This window comes from Psammomys obesus, unplaced genomic scaffold (assembly GCF_907164565.1).
Source record: "Psammomys obesus unplaced genomic scaffold, mPsaObe1.curated_primary_1811, whole genome shotgun sequence".
Classification (NCBI taxonomy): domain Eukaryota; kingdom Metazoa; phylum Chordata; class Mammalia; order Rodentia; family Muridae; genus Psammomys; species Psammomys obesus.
The window spans coordinates 27,148,447-27,171,970 of record NW_026593286.1 but is presented as its reverse complement, the minus strand read 5'-3'; the positions used below and the strand labels follow the sequence as shown (position 1 = coordinate 27,171,970).

The following is a 23,524-nucleotide window of genomic DNA, read 5'->3' as shown; positions in this document are numbered from 1 at the left end:
GGAAAGCTGTATTCATTGTTCCCATTCAGCGCAGTCAGCATCACCGTTCAGAGCAAGGCCCCAGTGATTTCTGTTTGTTTGTTTTGTTTCATTTTCTGTTTTGTTTTTTTTTTCTTATCAAGTTCCTTCTTTTTTTCCTTTTTTTCTACCCTATTTCTGAATGTGTTTTACATACTCTTTTAATTGTGGATGTTCTTTTAAAACACATAGTTTATAGGCCTTTCCCATAAATGACGTTACAGACTTCTAGTCAACATGATGTTTAGAGATCAGTGTCTGTAACCGTGTCTGTTTTTCCATGATGCCTAACTGTAGCAGTGGATCTGTGGAGTGCAACCAGTACCCATGTGTTCTCCCAGGGAGAGAAGTCAAGATTCTCTGTGGCCCTGTGCACCCATAAGCCACATCCTAGTGTGCTTGTGTGAGTCGGTGTAAACATAGCCCACAGGGCCGTGGGAGAACCTCTCTAGTGTGTACTCGGACTTGCTGGAGTGGTGCAGGTTTATCCTCCAGACAGCCTATACTTGTCTTCCCTTGAGCAGAAAACAATGCTCCACGGAGCATTCAAATCCCAGCTCATCTGTGTGCTAGACAAGCTGTTTTTTTTTTTTTTTCTCTCTCTCTAGACAGATACATATGTCCTTGGTAGTTGAGAACTCTATTCTTTTTTAATAGATAATATTTCTAGGACCGGAAGATCAAGCCTTATAGTAAGCACCGTGTTTAGTATAAAACAGTTCCCAAGGGACAGTGTTAATTTGTGTGATCCTAAAGGGAATGGAGTTTTACTCTTTCAGTGTCCTGTGTTGGCCAATGTTATCTTGAATACTTAGTGTAAAGGGCTAGGTTCCTATATGTACTGAAAGCCGTGTGCCCCACCACCAGCCAAGAGGGTCCTTGGGGTACAACAAAGATTGCAAAACTGAATGGCCAACCTTGACAGGTGACATTTGGGAAGGTGCCTGTGTGACAGTTAGGTGAGAGGAGGAAAAAGGTGGGGAAAGGAGGAAAGAAATTATCAGCTGCAGCGTGAAAGGCTGTGCTCGGCCCAAGGGGGAGTTCTGACTGCTGGTCACTGTGCTGATCCTGCTGTGCTGCTGGTCAGAATGAGAGTCATCCTGGCGCCGCCATCTTGCCCTCCCCTCGATTCGCACCGTAAGGAGTAAGTTGACAGTGAGCTGTGTGGAAAGTGCTTTGGATCTGTAGCAGAATTCCTGGCTATGATTTCTGATTCTGTCAGTGGGTTAAATTGTGGGATCACACGCAGACTCAGTTCATCAGACTGTGAACTGAGGTGGAGGGGAGGGCTGCCTGGGAAGCCCTGTGTGAAAGCCTTCCTGTAGTCCAGGCACTTAGCGGGGTTTGGTTCCTTTGACAAAGTTCGCTCGTCATACTCTGGCTGGTAACCAGACTCTTTGTGCAGAAATTCTGTACAAATGGGTTCGTCTTAGATTCTTTGGGGGGGGGGTAAAAGGCCTCTTTCTCTTCTTCTCTCATTTTATTTCATTTTGTTATTCATAGAAGCACTTGAAGATATTGTCATATTCTATTTTTAAAAACTTTTGAAAATGATCATAGTTTTGCTTATATAGTTGTATAGTCTGTGACTATGTAAATTTTGACCTATTTTTTTCTGTCACCTTAAAGGTATAAAGAACTATTTTTACTGTGAAGCCTCATTTGCATGGAACTGCAGTAGGATGAGTTGCTATACATTAACTAGGTTTTCCAAATAACAATATTTACACCTTAATTTGTTAAACTTTGAATTTTTGAAAGATTTATTTCATTATTTCGTGTATGAGGGTTCTGTCTGCCTGTTTGTCTGTATACCACATGAGTGCCCATCACTTGGAAGAGGGCATCAGATCCCTTGGGATTGGAGTTATAGCGCTTCCATATGGTGCTGGGAATCGAATCTGGGTCTTCTGCAAGAGCAGCAGGTGATTTTAGCCACTGAACCAACTTTCCAGCCCCTAAATGTTAAAAAAAAGTTATTGTTGAGAAAACAACTCTTCAAAATCTGTGTTATAGATGGACTGTAGCGGCTGTGACTTCGTCTATCATGGATGGACTGGAGTTACTACGACTTCCCCTGTGTCATGGATGGACTAGGGTAGTTATAACTGCATCTGTGTCCTGGATGGACTAGGGTAGCTGCGACTTCATCTGTGTCATGCATGTACTCTAGTAGTTGTGATGCTGAGTCATGGATATGCTGGGGTAGCTGTGACTTTATTTTTCTGATCGAACAGTTGCTGCCTTGCCTGTTTGACCAGCGATGTCATAAATTTGTGGCTCCTTTCCTTTTGTTTCTTTTTAAATTTATTTATATTTTAATAAATTACAGTTTATTCACTTTGTATCCCCACCCTAGCCCCCTCCCTCATTCTCTCCCAATTCCATCCTTCCTTCCTAATCTTCTCCCATGCCCCTCCCCAAGTCCACTGATAAGGGAGGTCCTCCTCCCCTTCCCTCTGACCCTAACCTTGTGGCTCCTTTTCTATGGTCAGCTATACTCATGTGTTCAGTTAATCTGCTGTTTCAGCCTGGTTCTTAATAATTTGTCCCTCTTTGGTGTGTTAATTCTAAATAAGAAACAGCTAAAATTATTAGCATTTTATGTAACCCACAAGTTAGTGACACTGAACAAAGACTTGATGTCTCCTCTGTTCGAATGTTAAGAAATGTTCTACCACTGGAGGCTGGAGAGATGCTTAGCAGTTAAGAGCTTTTCTAGAGGACTGGGGTTCAGTTCCCAGCACCTGACATGGTGGCTCACAACTGTCTATAGAGTCAGCTCCAAGGGATATGACACGCCCTGGGGACAGCAGGCACACATTGTATCACAAATACATACACAGTGGCAAGACATAAGATAAAAATAAGTACTCAGTCTGTACAAAAAGGGGGATGCACCACTGCTGTCAGATTTGAAGCGTGGTAGCCTTCATGCTTTGTCTTGTGGATGCTTGTCATATTCCAGGATGCTTCCAAGTACCAGGAACCAAGGGACTCTGCATGCATAAATGGGTTTCCTTTTACTTTAGAAATATAGCCAGCCCGGTATGGTGGCACACACCTGTAATCCCAGCACGCATTGGGGCAGAGGCAAGTGGACCACTGTGAGTTCAAGGAGAAAAGGGAGAGAGGCAAAAAGCGGGGGTGTTGGGGGGGGGGGAAGCTAGCCTGTTCTGCAAAGAGAGTTCCAAGACAGCCAAGGCTACATAGAGAAACCCTGTCTTGAAAAATCAACCCTCCACCCCTCCCCCCAAAAAAAAAGAAAAGAAAAAGATATGTAGACGTTGTTTGACATGTAGTCCGCAGCATCGTGGAACGTCTACCAAATGCCATCATTTATAAATTGCTCTGGCTTAAATTATGCTGTGACTCTGCAAAGACTCGTTTGCTGAAGGCTTGGTTCCCAGGCAATGCCACTAAGGTGAATAGATCATGAGGGCACCAACTCAAGGAATATCACAGGGAATGGACTGGTTGGAGGAAGTAGGTTACTGGCTATCTTTGAACAGTGTTCCCCTCCCCTGCCCTCCCCTCCCTTTCCCTTCCCTCCCCTCCCTTTCCCTCCCCTGCCCTCTCTTTCCCTCTCCTGCCCTCCCTTTCCCTTCTGCCCCCCCCCCGCCCTCTTTTTCTCCCTGCCCTTTCCCTCCCCTCCCCTCCCTGCCTCATTCTTTCCTTATTCACTCCTATGCACTTCTCTTCTTCCCCCCCTGCTTTTTTCCTCTCTCCAGTTTCTCCTCTGCCTCTCTTCCATTTCCCCTCTTTCCTGCTTCCTTTCTTTTCGCTCTCTTCCTCTCTCCCTTTTCTTTTCTCCTTTTACCTCTTTTTTTTTCACTCCTCATCTGCATCTCCAACCTCTACCATTCTCCATCCTGACTGCCATGAGGTGAGCAGTTTTCCTTCTCCATATTTTTCTGCAGTGATGTCCTCCTTCACCACGTTCCTGAGCAGTTGAGCCAGCCAACAACTGACTAAAACCTGTATGATCTTGAGCTGGTGTGCACATCTTTCTTCCTTTAAGTTTTTGATCTCGGACATTTTATCACTGTGAAGGAAAAGCTAGCTAACACACAGCTGGAGACTCTGAAATTTAGTAATGGACAGTTTTGCTTTTTGTTTTTGTTTTTCAAGGTCACCACCCTAAGATATGCTGAGGCCTGGAATCAAGGACCCTGGAGTTGCAGTCTATTGCTTCTGTCACGCCCCTCTTCTTATATGGAGAGCATTGCCAGCATAGTTCTTCTGTATGTTAGCTATAGATTATACACATAGAATTAATAAGCTGTGTTGTGCATGCCTAAATATGTCAGAGTATTTAGATAGTAGAGACTAAATAGAAAGAAGACTGGGTGTATAAGGACTTTGATGGGGAACCCGAGACTGAGAATTTAAGATCGGAAGCTAAACGTCACAGACCTCATTCCCATAAGGTCTCCTTTCGTGAGTGGTGGAGGTAGGGGACTTTCAGTAGAAGAAGGGACTATAAAGGGTTGGGGACATGACTCAGTGAGTAAGGTGACTGCCATACAAGTGCAAGGACCTTTGTTTTTCTTGCCTGTTCTTGGTTATACACATCTATAACCCTCGTGCTCCCGGGTGGAGAAAGATGGAGACAGATGGACAGCCAGTTTTTTGCCAGCTGATCTAACTTTCTTTAGAGTGCTGACTTGACATCTCAAAAGATATGGTAGAAAGCAGTAGAAGGAGATACCTGATACAGATCTCTGACCATATACACTCACTCAAACACACATATACACATACAAGAATACACACAAACATGAATACACATACATACGGGGTGGGGTGGGGTGGGGAGAAAGAAGGTACTCTCAAAACTACCATTTATTGAATGCAAACTAGAGTTTGCAACAACAAAACTTAAATCTGGCTTATATCTCTTGAATCACCAGCAGAAGGATGTAAGTTTCAGTTCAGGTAGACTGTGATTTTGGGATTTGGAATTCAAACAAAAATAACAGCAATGACAGACTTACTAAGCTTACGCTAAGTGTCCAAGAGCCTTGTATGAACTAAGTCTTTAATCCTCACAGTGACCAAAGATGTAATTACTATTATTGTTCCTGTCCCCCCCCCCCAAAAAAAAAATCAAAGGCATGGAGGGACCGAGTCCTCTGAAGTTCATGTCTTATAGCTATGAGATTTGATGGGCCCTGGGGTGCTAGTGCTCTCTTGGCTTTCTGAAGAGGTGGCTACATGTAGCTGTGAGTACACAGCTTGGATGTTTGTGGGTGGAGGGGTGTTGACTGACTGCCGAGAAGGCCCAGTCTGTCTTTATAAAATGCTCATTACATTAAGAAGAGTCAGACTTAGAGCCGTAAGTGGTAACTCATTCATGTAATCTTACCACTCGGGCGGCAGTCAGGGATTAGCCCATATTCCAGGTTGGCCTAGCTCCCGAGTGAGACCTTTCCTTACCCCCATCTCAAACAAAACAAGGGCTAAAGTTTAGAGTTCTCATACATACGAGACAGAGTCAGTTCTTTGCCCTTAAATTCACATATGCCTTTTATACCACTGGGCTCCATGGAATTTCTTACCAAGACTCTAGACAAATTATTATTATTTTTTTCATCACTACCATCTCTCCTAACAAGAGGCACGCTTCTTCATCAAGTCTATCCTTTGTCATATGTGCAAACGTTTGACAGAGAGAGTCATTAACCTTGGAGATAGAGTGGGCATTCAAGTGGGAAGAACATACAAACAGTAGCATATGAAATCACTTTTGTGATAGCTGGCCTTTGTCCCAAACACTGCTGAGCAGCTCTGGATTTTTCTAGTTTGAGAACACTCCAGTTTAGGAGCCTTCCTTCAGAGATACTCCACCCACCCCAGTAAGGCTCCCAGGAACCCCAATATTCCTGAACTCCCTTTCTCTGGCTTTCACCGTTTGAGGCATTTCCTTAGTTATAGATTGAGGTCTCTTTCTCTGGCTTTCACCGTTTGAGGTATTTCCTTAGTTATAGATTGAGGTCTATATTTGCTTGTGAAAGCTGACACATGACCTTCAGTTATTTTTTTTCCCTTGATGAGTTGCTAGTGTGGTCCTCTATAGGCATGGAACTCACTGAACGAAGGAGAAAGTCTCTTATGCTCCATTATCATTTTGAGAACTGTTTTTAACTTCATCGGTGTTCACAAAAGAACCCTATTCTTAAACAGATGTCAAGTTAGCATGTCCCTCAGTTTTATAAAAAGAGAATGAGAAAGATTTTGCTTTCCAGTTAAATCGTTCTATTATTTTGACATTGAACAGCAGGCGTTTGTCAAAATTAGTGGTTGTGTAAACCTAGAAGTATAAATGAAAAAGAGTGGGAAGGTTGAAATCATTTTTAAAATATAAAAAGGTGATCAGAGGATCTGAAAGACCACTGAGAATTGCACAACCACGCTGGCTTTCCTTTATTTCTAGGTCTATTCTCTAGTAGAGTTAAGGGTACTGTGGATTGGTGAAGAAGAAATAAGTATTCTCCCCCCTCCTCCTGATTCACGTTCATTTAATCCTGCCAGTAAGCTTTTCTTAGTAGCCCTGTCTTTTGGATATCATTTAGTAAGTTAAATGCTAGCATGCACTGGACCCCTAAAAGTCCTAGATACTGAAGTAGGCATTTTTTTTTGAGTAATAAAGACCTTTTCTTATTTGTCAGCAGCAGCGAAGACCTGAAGCAAAACTGCCCCAGCTCTGTGGATAACTCTGTCTCTGGTTGTTGACTTCCATTCAGAAACAAGGCTTTCTTAAAGTGGCAGCTTGCCATGGTGAAGCAATGGCCATCAGTTCCTCCTTCCTCATTCCATCCTAAAGTCATAGACACATTATTGACTCATCATACAAAACACAGCTAATGGTGGACACTTAGAGAGTTACCTGTTTATGGTTAGTTGTAGTCCCTGTGCTTCTGAGATACAGTAGAATGGCTGCTAAAACAAAAATAGATTTATGAAAGAAATATTGTTTTTTTTTCTACAAAAAGTAGTACTGCTGTTCATAAAATTTCAAGAGAGCCCGAGTAATGCCGAAATAAAAACCCACAAACAAACTCATGATATTGCTATTCATAAGCAATTATTTTAGTCTGTTTAGAACACTGCCGGGACCAATGGGAATCTTAGTAAATAGTTTGCAAAAGTGGAATTCTTCTATAATAATTAAATGCAACTGATTATGTGGAATAAAAATTGAGTGCCACGACTCCTTAAACATAAATAATAGAAGTTAAAAGAATCATTGAAGGATGGCTGTTTCTTCATAATAGAAAAATTAAGCCCCATTAAAGTTATGAATCAATTAAAAAACTAGACAGATTTATATAATCAACTAGACTGTATGTCTGAAGGAAAATCAATACACTAACACTTCTTTCACTTAATCCCTATTTATTGAGTAATAATGCTTATTTTACACTGTCAAACTCTGCGAGCTTTGCCTTTTGATTATGAGCCACAGTTTCCGCTGTAAATATTAATTCTTAAGATAATTTCTGAGGGCGCTGTGAGTCCTTTACTGCACTGAGTACATCCTTCCTAGAGTATTTGCATCTTGTCTGACTGGAATTAACTGAAGAGTAGATTATTCAAGGTAGAGTTTTGAATGTCATCTTATGAATTCATTTCTAAATAAATGCTTATCTGCTATCCTTGTAACTGAGGAATAATCTGAGATTATATGAAACAGTTAAGCCCTCCTTTTCCTGGGATATTTCAAGAATGACTCTCTGTGGATTTTAGAACCTATGAACAAGTCTCAGACAATTGGAGTTCCCTCTTCAGAGATGGTGTCTTTATTTTTTTAAATATTCATTTGAAAACATTTCACACACATATTTTAGTCAAATTTTATCCACTTCTCCCCAAGTCTGTTCAGATCCACCCTCCAAAACCACCTCTTTTCATATTCTTTCTTAAAAAGAAAATCACACACACATACATACACACACACACACACACACACACACACACACACACACACGGGGTGGGGAGAGGGAGAGAGAGAGAGAGAAAACAAACAAACAAACAAACAAACAAACAAACATATAGTCTGTTTTGTGTTGGCCAAATATTCCTGAGCATGCAGCCTGCCCTGGGCTAATATTCCCAGTGTCCCTTTCCCCAGTAAACCCTGTTTATACCAGATCTGTTGCATGGTGTAATTTCTCAGGGGGGCACACCTTGGCATGGTCCCGCTGTGGTACTCCTCGCTGCATTTAAATTTTATAACAGTATGTCTTTCTGCTGTAGGGTTTATCCTCATTAGTCCTCATCGATAACTTTACCAGGATTGATGGCACCATTCATCAATAACCACTGTTTATCAATTTTTCTGCGACCATGTGCCTTTTGGAATTGCAAGCTCATTGAATTTTTAGAAATTTTAAAAAAGAGTTACTTAGTTTATTACTATATGCATATGAGTGTTTTGCTTGGATGTATATGTGCAGAATGCACATGCCTGATGCCCATGGAGGTCAGAAGAAAGCATTGGGCTCCCTGGGACTGGAACTACAGATGGCTGTAAACCACCATTTCGGTGTTGGAAACCAAGCTCATCCTCTGCGAAAGCAGCGAGTGCTCTTAACTGCATAGCTAACTTTCCAAGTCCATTGTATTTTTTGTAAATTTTTTCCTTCCACATTTTTATTTTTATTTTTTTAGGGACATCAATGATGTGATATTCTTCCCATTTGTCCAGTATTTTAGTATCCTATTATCATTGAGTACCAAATGTGTTTTTATTCTTTATTTCCTTTTCTCTTTGTGATTTGATTTATATCCTTGCAGTATTTATTTTTATTTCATTTTCCTTCTGAACTTTACCAGCTTGCCTTTCATATTCTTTTATGATATTTCTTTGACTGGCTTTCTTTTAAAGAAGAGGTTATTTCTAAAACTTTGTTGAAGTCCCAGTATTTGAGCACGCCTTCTTTTTTGTGTGTGTGATTTATACCCTTTGTCTCTCCAGGACTTTAACACTGTGCGCCTTCATTGTCTAGACCTAGGTCCCTATCTTTTTGTTGTTGTTGTTGTTGTTAATTGGTGCATGGAGCAATCTGCTGAAGTAGAGTGCAGGGAGCCACAGGGAAGGAAGGCAAGTTAGCACCCTTCAGCTAATTTGGAGATTGTTGCTTTGATTGCTTTTCAGTGGGGTGTTGCTGTCCTCAGAGAGAAGGGTGTTGTGCTTGTTTTTTATTTTATTTTTTTATATTTTATTCTATTTTATTTGGGGTATTTAAACCTCTACCTTCCTCCCACCAACACTTTAGCTCTGGGTAAGAGAGAAAAGGTTAGGAGGAGAGGGTTCGCCGACCCTTTTACTTCTCCTTGCTGTTTAGGGTCGATGGATTCTTTTGGGGCTATACCAGTATCTGTCGACAGCACATCCAGCAAGCAGTCTCCTCTGTCTATCTCCTCCAAGCCGCTGATTTGTAAAAAAAATAAGAAAGGACAGTAGTGTCACTAGAAGGGAACAAAGGGAGAGGAGGGAGGGGAGACAAAGGCAGGTTAGATAGCTGCCACAAAAAATACAATTCCCCATGAAAATTTATTATGTATCTTATAAAGAACCAGTAGAGCAGATTTCAGAGGTTCCTACCACAAAGGAACGACAACTGCTAAAGGAGAAGAAAACTTAAGTCACCCTGATTTGTTTATCGCCCATTTTGGCAAAATTAAGTACATTGTTCCTCATAATTACACTCTCTAGTGTAATTATGTCAATTGAAAATAAACATAAAATTTAGTCACCTTTCAGTTTCCCAGAAAAATCTGCTTTTAAAAGCTGAGCGAAGTGAAATTTTTTTCTAGTTAAGAGTTACACAAACTATCAGGCACAAGGCACAGAAAAAAAAAAAGAGGGGGGAGGAGAAGCCTCATTATGCTATTTTCACTCATCCTTCCTGATTTTGGATTGCCATTTTGAGTGGGTGTTTAAATTATTAGCCATTTCAGAAATGTCTCTGGTTTTAGATATTATTAATCATCAGAAAGGCTGTTAAGTACCATTACATGGCTTTAGGATTTAAAAAAAAAATTATGCATACAAGCAGAGTAATTTGAAATACTGACCTGACCCTCTGAATATGCATTTAAAAACACTCCCAGAATAATCCTCTTCAGAATTGTTGGATGATCTACATACTTACGGTGTAATGTATTGTCTGATGAAGCAGTGAGAATCTAGCCCGAGCAGAAGGCTGCACCCGAGGAGCTGTGTAAGTGAAGGCCCCACAGTGAGACTTGGTCACTGCCTTGTTTTCCCCCTTGGCATTGCCATAGGTGCATTTCACCTTCTTCTGTTTTGGTTAGTGGATCTCAGCCTTTCTAGTGCTGTGACTCTTTAATGCAGTCTCTTAGGTGGTGGTGACCCACCCCCCCAACCGTAAAGTTATTTCTGTTGCTACTTCGTAACCGTAAATTTGCTACGGTGACGAATTGTGGTGTAAATAGCTGAAATGTGACCTCAAGGGGGGGGGGTCGAGACCCACAGGTTGAGAATCACCATTCTGTAGCCGAGTATCTGTCAGCACGGTGAGTGACGTGGAGGGGAGTGAGGGAAGACATTTGTCGTTATGAGTTCAGAAGTACGTTTTTAGATGCCTGGCACAGTGACCGAGATCAATATTTTCTACTCACGTTAATTTTGGTGATTATAAATAGGATGTCTTTTTTACCCTTTCATAAAATATGTAAGTTCATGGATTCTTCCAGCAAAAGTAAAGGATAATATAGCATGCCTCAAATTTATTTTTATTTTTTAAAAATTTTTATTGTATGTGTATGGTCATTTTTTCCTGCATGTGTGTCTATTCCCTTTTTACATGACTGGTGCCTGCAAAGGCCAGAAGAGGGCACTGAGTCCCATGGAACTGGAGTCACAGATGGCTGTGAGCTGCCTCGTGGGTGCTGGGAACCAAACCTGGTTCTTCTGGAAGAACAACCCACGCTCTTAACCACTACACCAGCATTCTGTGCCTGAGAAGCAAAGTTTTGATTGTCAAGTTTTTGTTTCGTTTTATGTCTTTGAGGACTATTTCCTGTGTTCATAATGTTGCAGATTGACTTTGGAGTTAGAGAGACTATGTAAGGCTGCCCTCTTATCCTTTGATTTTCTGTTCCTTTAGCTCTCCTGGTACAGGTGTTAATGCGCTTTAGATCTTGTCAGTCCTGCCGTGTGGTGGCATTTCTGAAGGTCTTGCTTCTGTGCTTGGCCATCCAGCAACAGCTTCCTTTCCCTTTCCAACGTTCCCTCTTCAAACAGAAGCAGACTCCTATGCACACTGGCGTCTGAACGTGGCCGGATCGCTGCTGTTCCTAGAGAAGGAGAAAGTCCCCCTTTCTCTCCTGTGCGTCTTACCTCCCACACGTCCCTTAGCTTTCTCTCTCTGGACTCAGTAGTGACAGCTTTCTGATTCTGGATGCTTTTGCCACGGTCTCTTTCTGGCTCAGTGTGTCTCATACTCCAAACTTTAAATGCCGGAATTTGACTAAGCCTTTCTGTTTCTGTTACCTGTAGGCATTTTGAATTCCTTTTCCTTTGAGGGGAGGCTGATCAGTGGATGGAGATCTTGTTTGACATTCACGAGGTCTAGGGTTTGACCCCCCCCCAGTACCACATGGACATGGTGGGGAGTGCCCGAAACCAGAGAACTAGGGCGGTAGAGCAGGAGGATTTGAAGTTCAAGGTCATCCTTTGTTACATAGCAAGTTTGAGGGCAACCTGGGATGTACTAGACCTTACCTCAAAAATAATAACAGCAACAATAAATGCAATTCCTGCATATTCATTGCTCTGGTTGTCAGGCAAGGCATTCTCCGTGTCTTGGAAATCCTCCGTGTGCCCCTCATTGCCCTATGTCCTCTACCACCCTCTCCTAGCCGTGATAACTTCTTATTCTGAAGTTTAGGTAGTAGATTTGGGGATTTTACCCCAAGCCAAACAAAACCCACAAAACCAACAAAAAACTCCCTTACAAAATGTGGCAATAATAGGAATCTGGAGTGATGGCTCACCAGTGAAGAGCACTTTTTTCAGGGGACTCAGTTTCAGTTCGCATTATCCACATGGGAACTCACATTCACCCCAAACTGCAGTCCTAGGGTATCTGACACCCTTTTCTGACTTCTTCAGTACAGGCATACGCATGGTGTATATACATACGTGCAAATAAAACACTCTTACACATAAAATAAATCTAGTTACTTTTAAAAGTGACAACAGCAGAATTTTCAGGAGTTATGGTAGAGAGATTTAGGTTTATCTTTAATATCCCATAAAGAAAGATCTTGTCTAGAATTAAGAGGAGGCTTCATCCTCCTTTTAGTCTGCTTAGGTTCATGCTGACAAAATGCCCTAAACTGAGCCCCTAACTACCTGGCAGACTTAGATGCTGGCAAAACCCTCCTCCTGGATGGCATGTGACTGTCTTCCTGGATCCTCATATTGCACTGAGAAAAAGAGCAAGGGTGTAAGGATGTTCTCTGGTATCTTTCTCTTCCTGCTCCCGTCTTCCTTTTATTTATTTATTTTTCTTCTTTGTGCTGGGCGAAGACTTAGGCCCTTATTCGTGCCTCATGCCAACTGGTTTCTGCTTGCAAGAGCGTCAATGCCATCATGAGAACTCCACCTCATGACCTTGTCTAAGGCTCTGTGGTAGGTACACTTGTCATGAGAGGGTAGGTTGGGGGAAACCTACATGCTCTTCTTATGGACATTGTTTGGTATGTTCTCCAGCATCTGTAGGCATGTCAAGTCTCGACTGCTGTCTGGGTCTGGAATCTTGACCAAATCCACTGGATTTGTGGATTTTGATATGGCTTCCTTGGGTGTGAATCAGGTAGTTTACAACCTAGCTCTTTCTCTGCCACCTCTAGTCCTAACCTCTCATGGGCCTGGAACCTATATTGCTACTTAGTAAATTCATTTCTGTGGATCATATACAGTTAATGCTGGAATTTCTTCTACCAGGGCACCAAAAATGTCTGGTTTTTTAAGATTAAACTATAAATAGATCCCCTGAAAGACCCAAATAGAATAGTTTCTTCCTTTTTTTCTATGTCAGTCTCTCTGGGATTTTGCTTCTGGAATCTTACAAAGGTTTTGCTTATGATCCAGATTTTGAGAGTCACTTTGTGAAGGTAGGATTGTTGATCTGGACTGAAATTTTAAGCATATGTGATGCAGGTTGTCTGGCTGTAGGAAAAGGCCCATTTACAAAAATTGCTTTCAGACTCTGACCTAAAGCTCTGTTCTGCATTGTCAAGCCACTAAGCAATTCCACTTCGTTACTGGTCACATAGACATCAATGTAGGAGAGGGGATGTGTTTACCGATAACATATTGACAATGATCTTAAAATATATTTTTAGAAGGCCGTGCACAGTGTTCCAAATAGCCTTTAAAAGATAAAAATCCAGTTTTAATATTATGCAAAATGTCTAGACTCTATCATTATACGGGAATAGATTAAATTACTCACCTCTAATCACTATTTTATACACGTCTCTCAAAGTGACATTAATTGCTCTCCAATTTGCTAATTATAAGATAGTCTTGCAGGACGAGTACTGATTTCTCCCGTTATCCCTGGTTTTCAGCATTTTTATGATAAAGCATGTTAATGTGACTGTGAGGTTTGGATTTATTTTAGTCACAAGTGAAGTGATGGTTTTGCAGACCATTTAGATTGGTTAACATAAATGTAGCTTTGACAGTTTTCAAGCCTTGGACGTCAGATCAGTTTCTGTGTAAGAGGGTGTATTTTAAATTATCAATCAGATCTGTAGAAAGAGTATCAGATGATATCTTAGAAACAGAGGTGTTCTCTTTTGGTCGAGGTATGTAGAAATATGTAGAGCCGGGGAAAGTGTAAGCAATTCTCTACAGTGTGAAGGTAATGTGAACGGAGCTGGTTTTCAGCACCTTCTGGGGCATCTCATTGTTCCCATAGCAGAAAGAGTGTGTCCACCAGATGGACTGTGTGTGCCAGCAGTGTCCAGCTTCCTGCTCAGCACCCTTCGTTTGTGGGAGTATAGTAGCTATTCCTGTGTCACTAACAGGAATGGCTTAAAGGCAGGTGGGTTTATGGTTTAAAAGCTCTTAATACGAAATGTGGAAAAGGAGGTAACGCGTCCCCTGCAACCAGCAGGACCTCCTAGAGGTGCCACAATTTCCCAGTCTTGCCAGCAGCTGGAGACCTCTGTCAGACTCAGAAGGTAATTGGCAGGAGGTCCTCTGCTAGCCAGCTACAGAATGACACTAAGTTTCAAGGTCCTCACCAGAAGGAAAGGATTCTTCCTAAAAAAGCTACACAAGAAACACCATGTTTCTAGCAAATTCTTTAATTTCAAACAAATAAAAAACAAATAAGTAAAAAATAAAAAAAATCTTTAATTTCCTTCGGAAGTCTGTTGCCTTGCTAATGTTTTGAAATGATCCATTTGGGAGAATGGAAATTGCCCTTCGAGAAGTCAGTAGTGCTCTAGGTAAATCATACATTTTTAAAAAGCAATTCAAGGTGAATAATTTTTTGATGCTATGGCTGTGCTCAGGGGTTAGAATCGCCTAAAGGTCATTTTTTTTCTAAATGATAATTAAAAAAATGTATGTTGTTTGTGAGGTAGGCATCCTGTGTTCACACACACACACACACACACACACACACACACACACACACACACAAAGCTGTTGAAGGTTACTCTCTTTCTCTATATCCCTTCTCTTCCCCTTTGCAATAATGTGTTATTTGTCACAATAGTTTGCTGTTACTACAAAAGTGTCTTTCTGATGGCATCATTGTGACAGTTTCTTGTTTACTCTGGGGAAGGAACTTGGCTTACTGTCTGCCTGTCTCTGGTGTGTGTACGGGGATTCCCCGGTTGGGAAGCACAGGTAGATGGCTTCAAATGATCTTCTTTTGTGTTGGGCTCTGCAGATCCATTCCTAGTTTTTGTTATTGTTTCTTTTTTTTTCTTTTTCTTTTTCTTTTTTTTTTTTTTTTTGACAGTTCTTCTCAGTTCAGCTGTGCAAGCTCAGGCTGTGGCAACCCAGCAGAAACAGAAATCAAGGGCTAGGCTCCCTAGGTAAAAGGGAGCACCGAAAACACAGCTGTGGATGTTCTATAAAAGTCTTGCTTCATTACTAATAAAAACAGCACAAAGCTGCAAAAAGCAGAGGCTGGGAGATGGGGTAGGCTGTAAGTGCTTGCTGTGTAACCATGGGGCTGCTCTCGTGGTGATCATGATTCCCAGCACCCCAGCGGAGGGGCCAGTGGTAGCAGTATACTGTAATCCCAGGGCTGGGGAGGAGACATCAGATGGAGCCCTCAGGTTTGCTGGCCAGCCGGTCTAGCCAATCAGTGCGCTCTGTGAACAATGGCAGACCCTATCTCTAAAAATAAGGTGGAGAGTGAATGGGGAGGACAGCCAGTGTTGACACCACACGTACACACACACACACACACACACACACACACATGCACCCCACTACACTGACAAGTACAACTGGCCTTTGCCTAATGCATTTTTTTCTTTGTATGTATGCATATATGTATGCATGGATATATATTATATATACAATTTCCAATAAATGTCAGAGAGATGGAAATGTCAAAAATGAATCTATCATTTCTCTCAGTTGCTGAATTCTCTTCTTCCCTCTGTCTCATTCAGTCTCCAGCAATTAATCAAATGAGTGCAGGAGAGTCACAGCTCCAGGGTCTGATACACCGAGAGACCTCTTCCTTGTGTGTGCGTGTGCTCTGTCCTGCTGCTAACGTTAATTACTTTGCTGATGGCTCTAATTGACCCGGTAAAGGAGCCTCTCTATGCTCAGCCTGTCCCAGGTCCTAAAGACCTCGGATTCTCTGTGGACATAGGGTGTAATGCTTGCTTTCAGCTTTTGTACAAAGCTCTCCAAATCCCGCCTCTCGTCTGTTCCATTGAAAGGTCCACACCCTTGCTGAAGCTTGCGTGCAGTCCCAAACCTGCCTTTTTAATGGCCCCAGCCACCCCTGCACGCTCAGGAGTAGTTGGCCGACACAGAAAGGACTCCATGGCTTTGGTTTGTTGTTGTTTTTTGCGTATAAGTGTGTTGGTTCTGGTTTTGTTTTCCAAGAGAGAGAAAGAATATGAAGGTAGGTGGGGATCTTGGAGGAGTTTTGGGAGAGGAAAGAAAGAAATGACCAAAATATACTGTGTGCAAAAACTCAAAGTTTTATTTGCTAATGTTTCAGCTACATGTGTACAAAATAACATTTTCCAAGGTGTTTTGTTTCTATCTTGCAGTTTTATTATTATTATTTTACAATTTATTCACTTTGTATTCCAGTTGCAGCCCCTCCCTCATCTCCTCCCAGTCCCTCCCTCCTTCCCTCTTCCTCCCCTATTTTTCTCCCCTAGTCCACTGAGAGGGGAAGCTTAGCACAATTAAACTGACAGATAATATACACTTTACCACAAAATAAAATGCCTCATGTATTGTTGGCCTGATATATAAAGCTTTTACTATGGTGTCTCATTAGAGAGGCAGTCTGTACCAGGTGTGGTGGTGTATACATTCAATTCTAGCACTCAGGAGGCAGAAGCAGGCAGATCTCTGTGAGTTCAAGCCCAGTGAGGGCTACATAGTGAAACCCTGTCTCAAAAGAAGAAAAGGAAAGAAAGGTCACCATTGAAAAGAAATTAAGTAAGCAAAAAAAAAGCAAGGAAAAATGATGGTGGATTCTGCAGGAAGTAATAGCTGATGATGACGTTTTGGAGTATGTCTTTTTGTAAGCTTTTCTGTGTGTGAATGGACGCATACAAACACGCCGGAGAGGTACCAAATTTCCACAGTGGTTCTTTTCCTTCATTTTTCCAGGTGACTGTAAAATAGCACACAATAAACCCCTCGCAACTATGTAAGTGTGTGTGTGTGTGTGTGTGTGTGTGTGTGTGTGTGTATGAATGAGTGTAGGTGAGAGTGTGGATATGTGAATCTAAGTGTGAGTGTGGATGGGAGTGGATATAGATGAATCTATGTGTATGTATAGTGTGATATGACTGCGTGTGCCTGTGGTGTGTGTACCTGTGTATAAGTACGTATGCGCATGTGTGTCTGAGAGAGAGGGAGCATTGCTTTCGCCTTGTTTTCTTTCCTCAGCAAACCGTCGCAGGCAGCACTGGAGAGAGGGTGAACATATGGCAGGCTTTTGGTACCCCCTGCCAAATCGCCCTCTGGAGTGCTAGCTTTCTAACAACCTTGCCAGCACTTGCCACCATCACTCGCTTTAATTTTCTAGAGGGATCGAGTAAATGTTCCCTTCTGTTGTTTTAATCTTCGTCTTTTATCGCTAGTATAATTGTGCATTTGTATATGATTGATCACCGTTAGCATTTCTTGTTTGGTTTTTGCATGAATGGCCCCTTGACCTTGTGGATGCCCTTTGTCTGCTTTCCTTTTGAAATGTTCTTGGTTTTAAGAAGGCTCTTCTACTAAGGGGAGTAAATCTTTGTTTTTCACTTCTTTTGCAAGTTTTTTTTTTAAATCTGTTTGTTTTGAAATTTTGGTTGCCTTAACAAATTATCTTAACTTGCATAGTTTATTTTTATAGTTTAATTTATGCTTTTGGATTTAAGGCCATATATTCAAAGACCTGGATTTGTGTGATCAGCTTATGGATCTACCTTAAAGCACATAGCCTCAGTAAATAGTCTTGGTTTGGTAGAGTGTGGGATGGAGGTCTAGTTTCCCCCAAATATTTAGTCATGTGGCTGAAATATGTGAATTCTTTAATTTTTTTCTTCTGGACTTGTTTCCTGTCTTATGATCTTCTGGTTTTCAGTTTTCCACTCTTCATGGATTTCAATGCCATTCTTAACACTATGACATTCTCATGTGAAAGTGAGACTTCTGATGTTCTGCTGTACCTTTGGCCTGAGGATCAGGCCTGTGTTCTTCATCTTAGTTCCTGTAATAATAACACAAAGTCCTGGGTTTTTTGTTTTGTTTTGTTATTTTCATTTGAAAAGTGTCAAATGTTTTTCTTTAAGATGCACTGTAGAGTCATTTTGTCATGTTTAAAAGAGTTCTTGAGATTCTGTTTGGAATTGCACTAAAATTCAAGTAGGTTGAGTGAGGGTGAATGGCCATTGCTCTAATATTGACTGCTCCCAGGGGGGGATCAAGGAAGTGCTTCAGTCATGGCTTGTTTTGTGTTTGTTTTTTAAACTAAGGATTTGCTGTTAATTTCATGTGTATTTTTCTTCATATTTATTTACATTTTTTTATTCTTAGGGTGTTTAAGTATTAACATATGTATGTGGATATTGTATATATATGTAAAGTTTATTATTATTTTGGAAACTCCCCATATTATCTCCAGATCATTTTTTCTGGTTTATGTAGAAATAGGTGCTCCATATTTATCTTGTAACTAGCCACTTTATGTAACTCTTACTATGTCTGATAGTTCTTTTTCCTCCCCATTGTCTCTCTCTCTCTTTTTTTTTTTTTAATTCTTGCGGTCATTTCCTCATTCTTGGGAAGACTGAAATATGGAATGAATGAAATGCCCCTTAAAGAAAAAATAGGCAGAAAAATAAAAGAAGCAGGGAGTCCTCTCCCTAAAACCCGTAAGGGCAAGCAAGACTTGGAGGCGCTGTTTCTTCTGGACAGAAGGCCACAGGTCAGGCTGACACTCCTGGAGACGCTGGTAGCCACACAGCAGCGTAACCACTTCACGCCCTCTGCGGCTGCCTCCTCAGGTCATGCTGGCTGATCCAAACCTCTGTGTGGCAGTTCTCACCCTTTGCACTATACACCGAAAGCCTGTCTCCTATTTTTTCACCTAACTCTTCTTCCTTTCGTCTCTCCACCATGAATTACAGCCCCATATTTCTTGTTTTCCCTATTCTGTGGTTTCTAGACTGTACTATGTCACGTGGCTCATCGCCTGAGACATGAGGAGGTCTGGTGCTATGAAATGACCATTATAACCTCTCCTGTCGTTTAGAACGTCATCAGATCCCTCCTGTAACCTTGTCTTCAGCCCGTACTCCTTTCCGTCCACTCCCACTAGGACTGTTCTGTGCCTGTAGCTCTGCTCCCACGAACCATGCCCATACTCCTCAGCCTTTTGCCTAGCTCGCTTTCTTTGTCTAACTTAACCCAGAGCCTCTCTTCAACCTGTAATTATTTTCACCCACCTCATGTATCACTGCCTTGCTCTCAAATCCCAGCCTCTCCACAGCTCTTATCTTTTAATCCAGTTCCAACCCTTATTTTATTGTTTATACTCAAAGGAATACACTTTGCTCCCACACACAAGAAAAATAGTAATCTACAACTCACTTTACTTTTAAGTCTATTGTTTAAAAAAAAAAAACAAAAGTAATATAAGGCAGGAGCATAATTGTAGGTAATAAGCATATCCTCGTATGAATGTATTAACCTAAATTTCTATGATTTTCCACATTATTACTTACGAAAGTAATCATTTATGAACATGAAGATCTGACTTCAGTCCCCAGCACCCGTGTAAATTAAAGTTTCAAACTGAGGTACATGCTGGAGACAGGAGGATTTCCCAAGCTTGCTGGCCAGCCTTGCTGAGTTAGTGAGCCCCAAACCCCATCGAGAGGCCCTGTCTCAAAAAATAAGGTGGGCAGACCCCGGTTGTCTTAATCCCACACTCTTCAGCGGGTGCAGAGCACCTTGCACTGTGCTTCGTTCTGGAAGCCTGACTGGGGCGATGAAGGAACGGGGAAAAGCCAGACACACAGGTGCACAGAAAAGCTGGAACCAGGTGCTCCATGCTTGCTGTGTTGGAGGGGTGCCAGCTGCTCAGCAAAGCTAGACCTCACCGTGCTCACTGTGTACAGGGCACAGGGAAGTGGTTAGTCTGTCTCTGTAGGAGGTCTGTTAGGGGCGCTGTCTCAGGCTGGAAGCCACCTGCTCTAATAGGGGCGCAGTCTCACGCCGGAAGCCACCTAGAGGAGGATGTTGCTAGATACTTCGTGCAGACCAGAGGCTTTGCAATCCCCAAGGGTCTGAGGTGTTGGTCCTCATCAAGAATACATGTACGCTCCGGTCTTCCTCCACTCCCCACAACCAAGAACATGTTTCCCACTTTTATAGGGGAAAATGCATTAAAACAAACAAACAAACAAACAAACAAACTTGAATTAACAGTAACAGCATCGACGGTCACAGTGCACAACTCTGAACACCCAGTGCTGACTTCTAGGCTAAGTTCTGCATATTTGTGGTTTAATTTAATCAACTTAATGTCCTGTGAGTTTCATATTTTAAACGATCTCATTTCACACAAGTTAGTGACACTTGCCTGCGTCGACACCTCCATTCATTGGCTGTGCTAGGTCTAAGCCCTGCTCTTACTTCAAACTTGATGCTCTGAAAATTTTAAATTAAAAGTTTTTTTTTAATTTTGTTTTTGGGTGCCTTGGCGTACATGTGGAGGTCAGAAGACAACATTCAATAGTCAGTTCTCTCCTTCCACTGTGGGAGCTGGGGATTGACCTCAGGTTGTTGGGTGTGTGTGGCAAGTGGCTTTTGTCCACTGGGCCATCTTTTAAAAATAGATTTAAAAATTCAAAATAATGTTATTTCATAGTACATTAGATTGTGTGAAGTTCAAACATCATTCTCCATAAATAAAGCTTTTCTGGGACTCAGCCACACTCACTTGTCCATGTGTTGCTGATGGGATGGCAGGATCGATTGCTGCTTGCAGGGACCACACAGCTGGCAGAGCTGCAGTGTTTACTATCTGGCCTTTATTGTAAATGCTTGCCAGTTGTTTTCCGTATTCCTTCCCATCGACCCACACTTCAAAAAATTCCATCGACATGCCCTCTAGGTGCTGAATCTAAGGGTGTACTTTAGATTGCCTGTGTTTTATGTTTCCGAATGTAGACTGGGAATTTCTTTTTCTTTTTTCCTGGATGTTGCCCACAGCCAGCTTTGCCCAGGCTGTGGACAGCAGGTCTGTGGTTTCTGTGTCCTTCTTATCCACTCCTTGAGCTATTTTTAAACCTCCAGCATTTGGATGCAGAAATCATTATGTCTGCTCTCCTTTGCAGTGGTTTGCTGTCTTCTGACTACGTGGAGATTCACTATGAAAACGGGAAGCCGATGTACTCTAAGGTATAGTAACGTGGCCAGATCTCCTGCAGCATAAAGTATATTCATCCTGGAGCTGACTAACGCACATTGCACTGTTCTGATGGCTGTCGATAAGATCACGTGGCCGCCTGTGCCAGGGAAATGCTTTACTGAGGAAGAATTCACAAGAACTTAAAATGCTGAAGCAACATTCAATTCTGTATACTCAGGACCACAAGGGAATTTCACTGTTTTGCTTTTACACTCATTACCTTCTTAATGGTCAGATGAACTTTTAAAAAGTTTCACATCAGCACCATAAATACCATTTGGGTGTCCCTTACCTAAAATACTTGGGACCAGACATTTTTGACTTTAAGTCTTGTTTAAGTATTTGCATATACATAGTGATGTGTGGGCGCAGGGCTACAGCTTAAACAGAAAATTCATTTGTGTTTCATCTACAGCTCATACACACAGCTTGAAGGTAAGTTTGTACACTTTAGATAATTTTGTTCATGAAACAGTTTTGTGTGTGGAATTTTCCATTCCTGCTGTCTTGCTGGCGCTCCAGAGTTTTGGAGACTTTTGCATTCGGGATGCTCAGCCAGGATCATGGCCATGTAATCAGAATTATAAGGCTGTGTGAACTCGTGCGGTTTATTGCAAACAACTGATGCCCAAAGGTAAAAGGCAGGTGAGGAAATGAGACCTAGGGGGTGTTCTCTCCCAAACCCCATCTCCCCGAGTCTCTTTTGAGGCCATGTAATCCAGGTTGACCGCAAACTCAAGGTTCACTTGCCTTGGTCTCCTAAATTCCGAGACCACTGGCACGTGCTGTATGAATACCCAGCTCTATTTCATTATTTTATTTAATTATTCTTGCTGGGGGTCAAACTCAGGATGTTGGTCATGCCCGGCAGTGTTGTACCACTGAGCTGTAGTCCCCGTCTTCCCCATTCAACCATCACAGTAGGCTCATGAGGTGGGTTTTTTTGTTTGCTCGTTTGTTTGTTTTGGTAATTGAGACAGGGTTTCCCTGTGCAGCCTTGGCTGTCCTAGGACTCTCTTTGTAGACCAGGATGGCCTCGAACTCACAGAGATCCACCTGCCTCTACCTTCCCAGTGCTGGGATTAAAGGTGTGTGCCACCACACCCAGCTGAGATGGGAATTCTTATTCCTGTAGTAAAATGAAAGAAACAGAGGCATGGAGAAGGCAGCAAACCTGTTCAGGGCCACCGCAGGCTGTGATAGAAAGGTAATTTGGCCCCGGAAATTCTTCATGTGGAAGTGATCTTTTCTTCTCACCAGGAAGGCCAGTGAGGAACAAACAGGCATAAATGAAAGCAAGATACGGTGGGTAGTGCGTGGCAAACAGTGATTTCCCTGAGTCAGGCAGAAAATTCAGAGTGGGTACAGGAGAGAAATTATGACCTTTAGTGACTATCCAGGTGCCACCGAGGCTCAGTAGTGCGCATGTAAACTACAGACACTGAGGAGGAAGTAAGAAACAAGCAATGGGGGGTGGGGAGGGGTTAGTATTTTGCAGATGGCTAATGAATGCCAGCATAGCACTGGTACCTTTCATGTGCAGACCTGCCGAGCTGTGAGCCGGAGAGACCTGGGATTCCTAGCACATGCTTATCGGTGGTCATAATTAGAAACCCTGCCCAAGGCCATGGCGCGTCTCGGGCCTTAGGTCTGTCTGATTAACGGTGGGCACATTTACCATGTGCTCTGGCCTTTGAGCTGGATCCACAGACCACGGAGTGGCACGTGTGGCTCTCCCTGCTGTCAGCTCTCTCCCAGCTGCATCTGGGATTTTCGAATCTCCCTGAGACTGACACCGTGGAAAGGGACCAGCAGTGTCAGCTCAAGCTCGGGAATGGTGCTCGCTAGTTTGTGCAGAACCACGTTGCTGTCAGCTGCGCCGGTGCTCTGAGCACTGCGCACTGCGCATGCTGACTCATGAGCCTGGAGGAGAGGAGGTAGCGCAAGGACTTTCCAGACTCAGCAAATGGACCACCTTTGCAGCTTCAGTAACCTGACCCAAACTTTTTCTCTAAGAAACTCAGTATTTTTTTTTTTTTAGAAGTACAATAGCTAATTGGTATACAGAGCTCATTTGAGGTGCCCCAAATGAGGCCTTCTTACTAATAAGATATTCAAGCCTCTTGCGGTTGTAACATATTTAAAGCATCAACTCTGGTAAAAGAAGCTATATTCACTGTAGTTTGATTTTGCGTTCATCCTTTTTCTTTCATTTATGACCCATTTCCTCCAACAGCTCATATACCCAAATTTACCCATCCACAGATAATGGATTAATGGTAACATCCTCCTTTTACATATATATATATATATATATATATATATATATATATATA

General features: G+C 42.1%; 1 protein-coding gene across 2 annotated transcripts in view; it reads left to right on the top strand.

Moving 5' to 3' along the window:
- Adam23 (ADAM metallopeptidase domain 23) overlaps window positions 1–23,524 on the top strand; it is a 113,614-nt gene that overhangs the window by 14,668 nt on the left and 75,422 nt on the right. For both annotated transcript variants that reach the window (XM_055616871.1, XM_055616870.1), the window contains exon 2: window positions 21,115–21,178. In XM_055616871.1, the coding sequence (XP_055472846.1) occupies window positions 21,167–21,178 (12 nt within the window). In that variant the 5' untranslated portion in view covers window positions 21,115–21,166. The remainder of the gene's footprint in view (window positions 1–21,114; window positions 21,179–23,524) is intronic.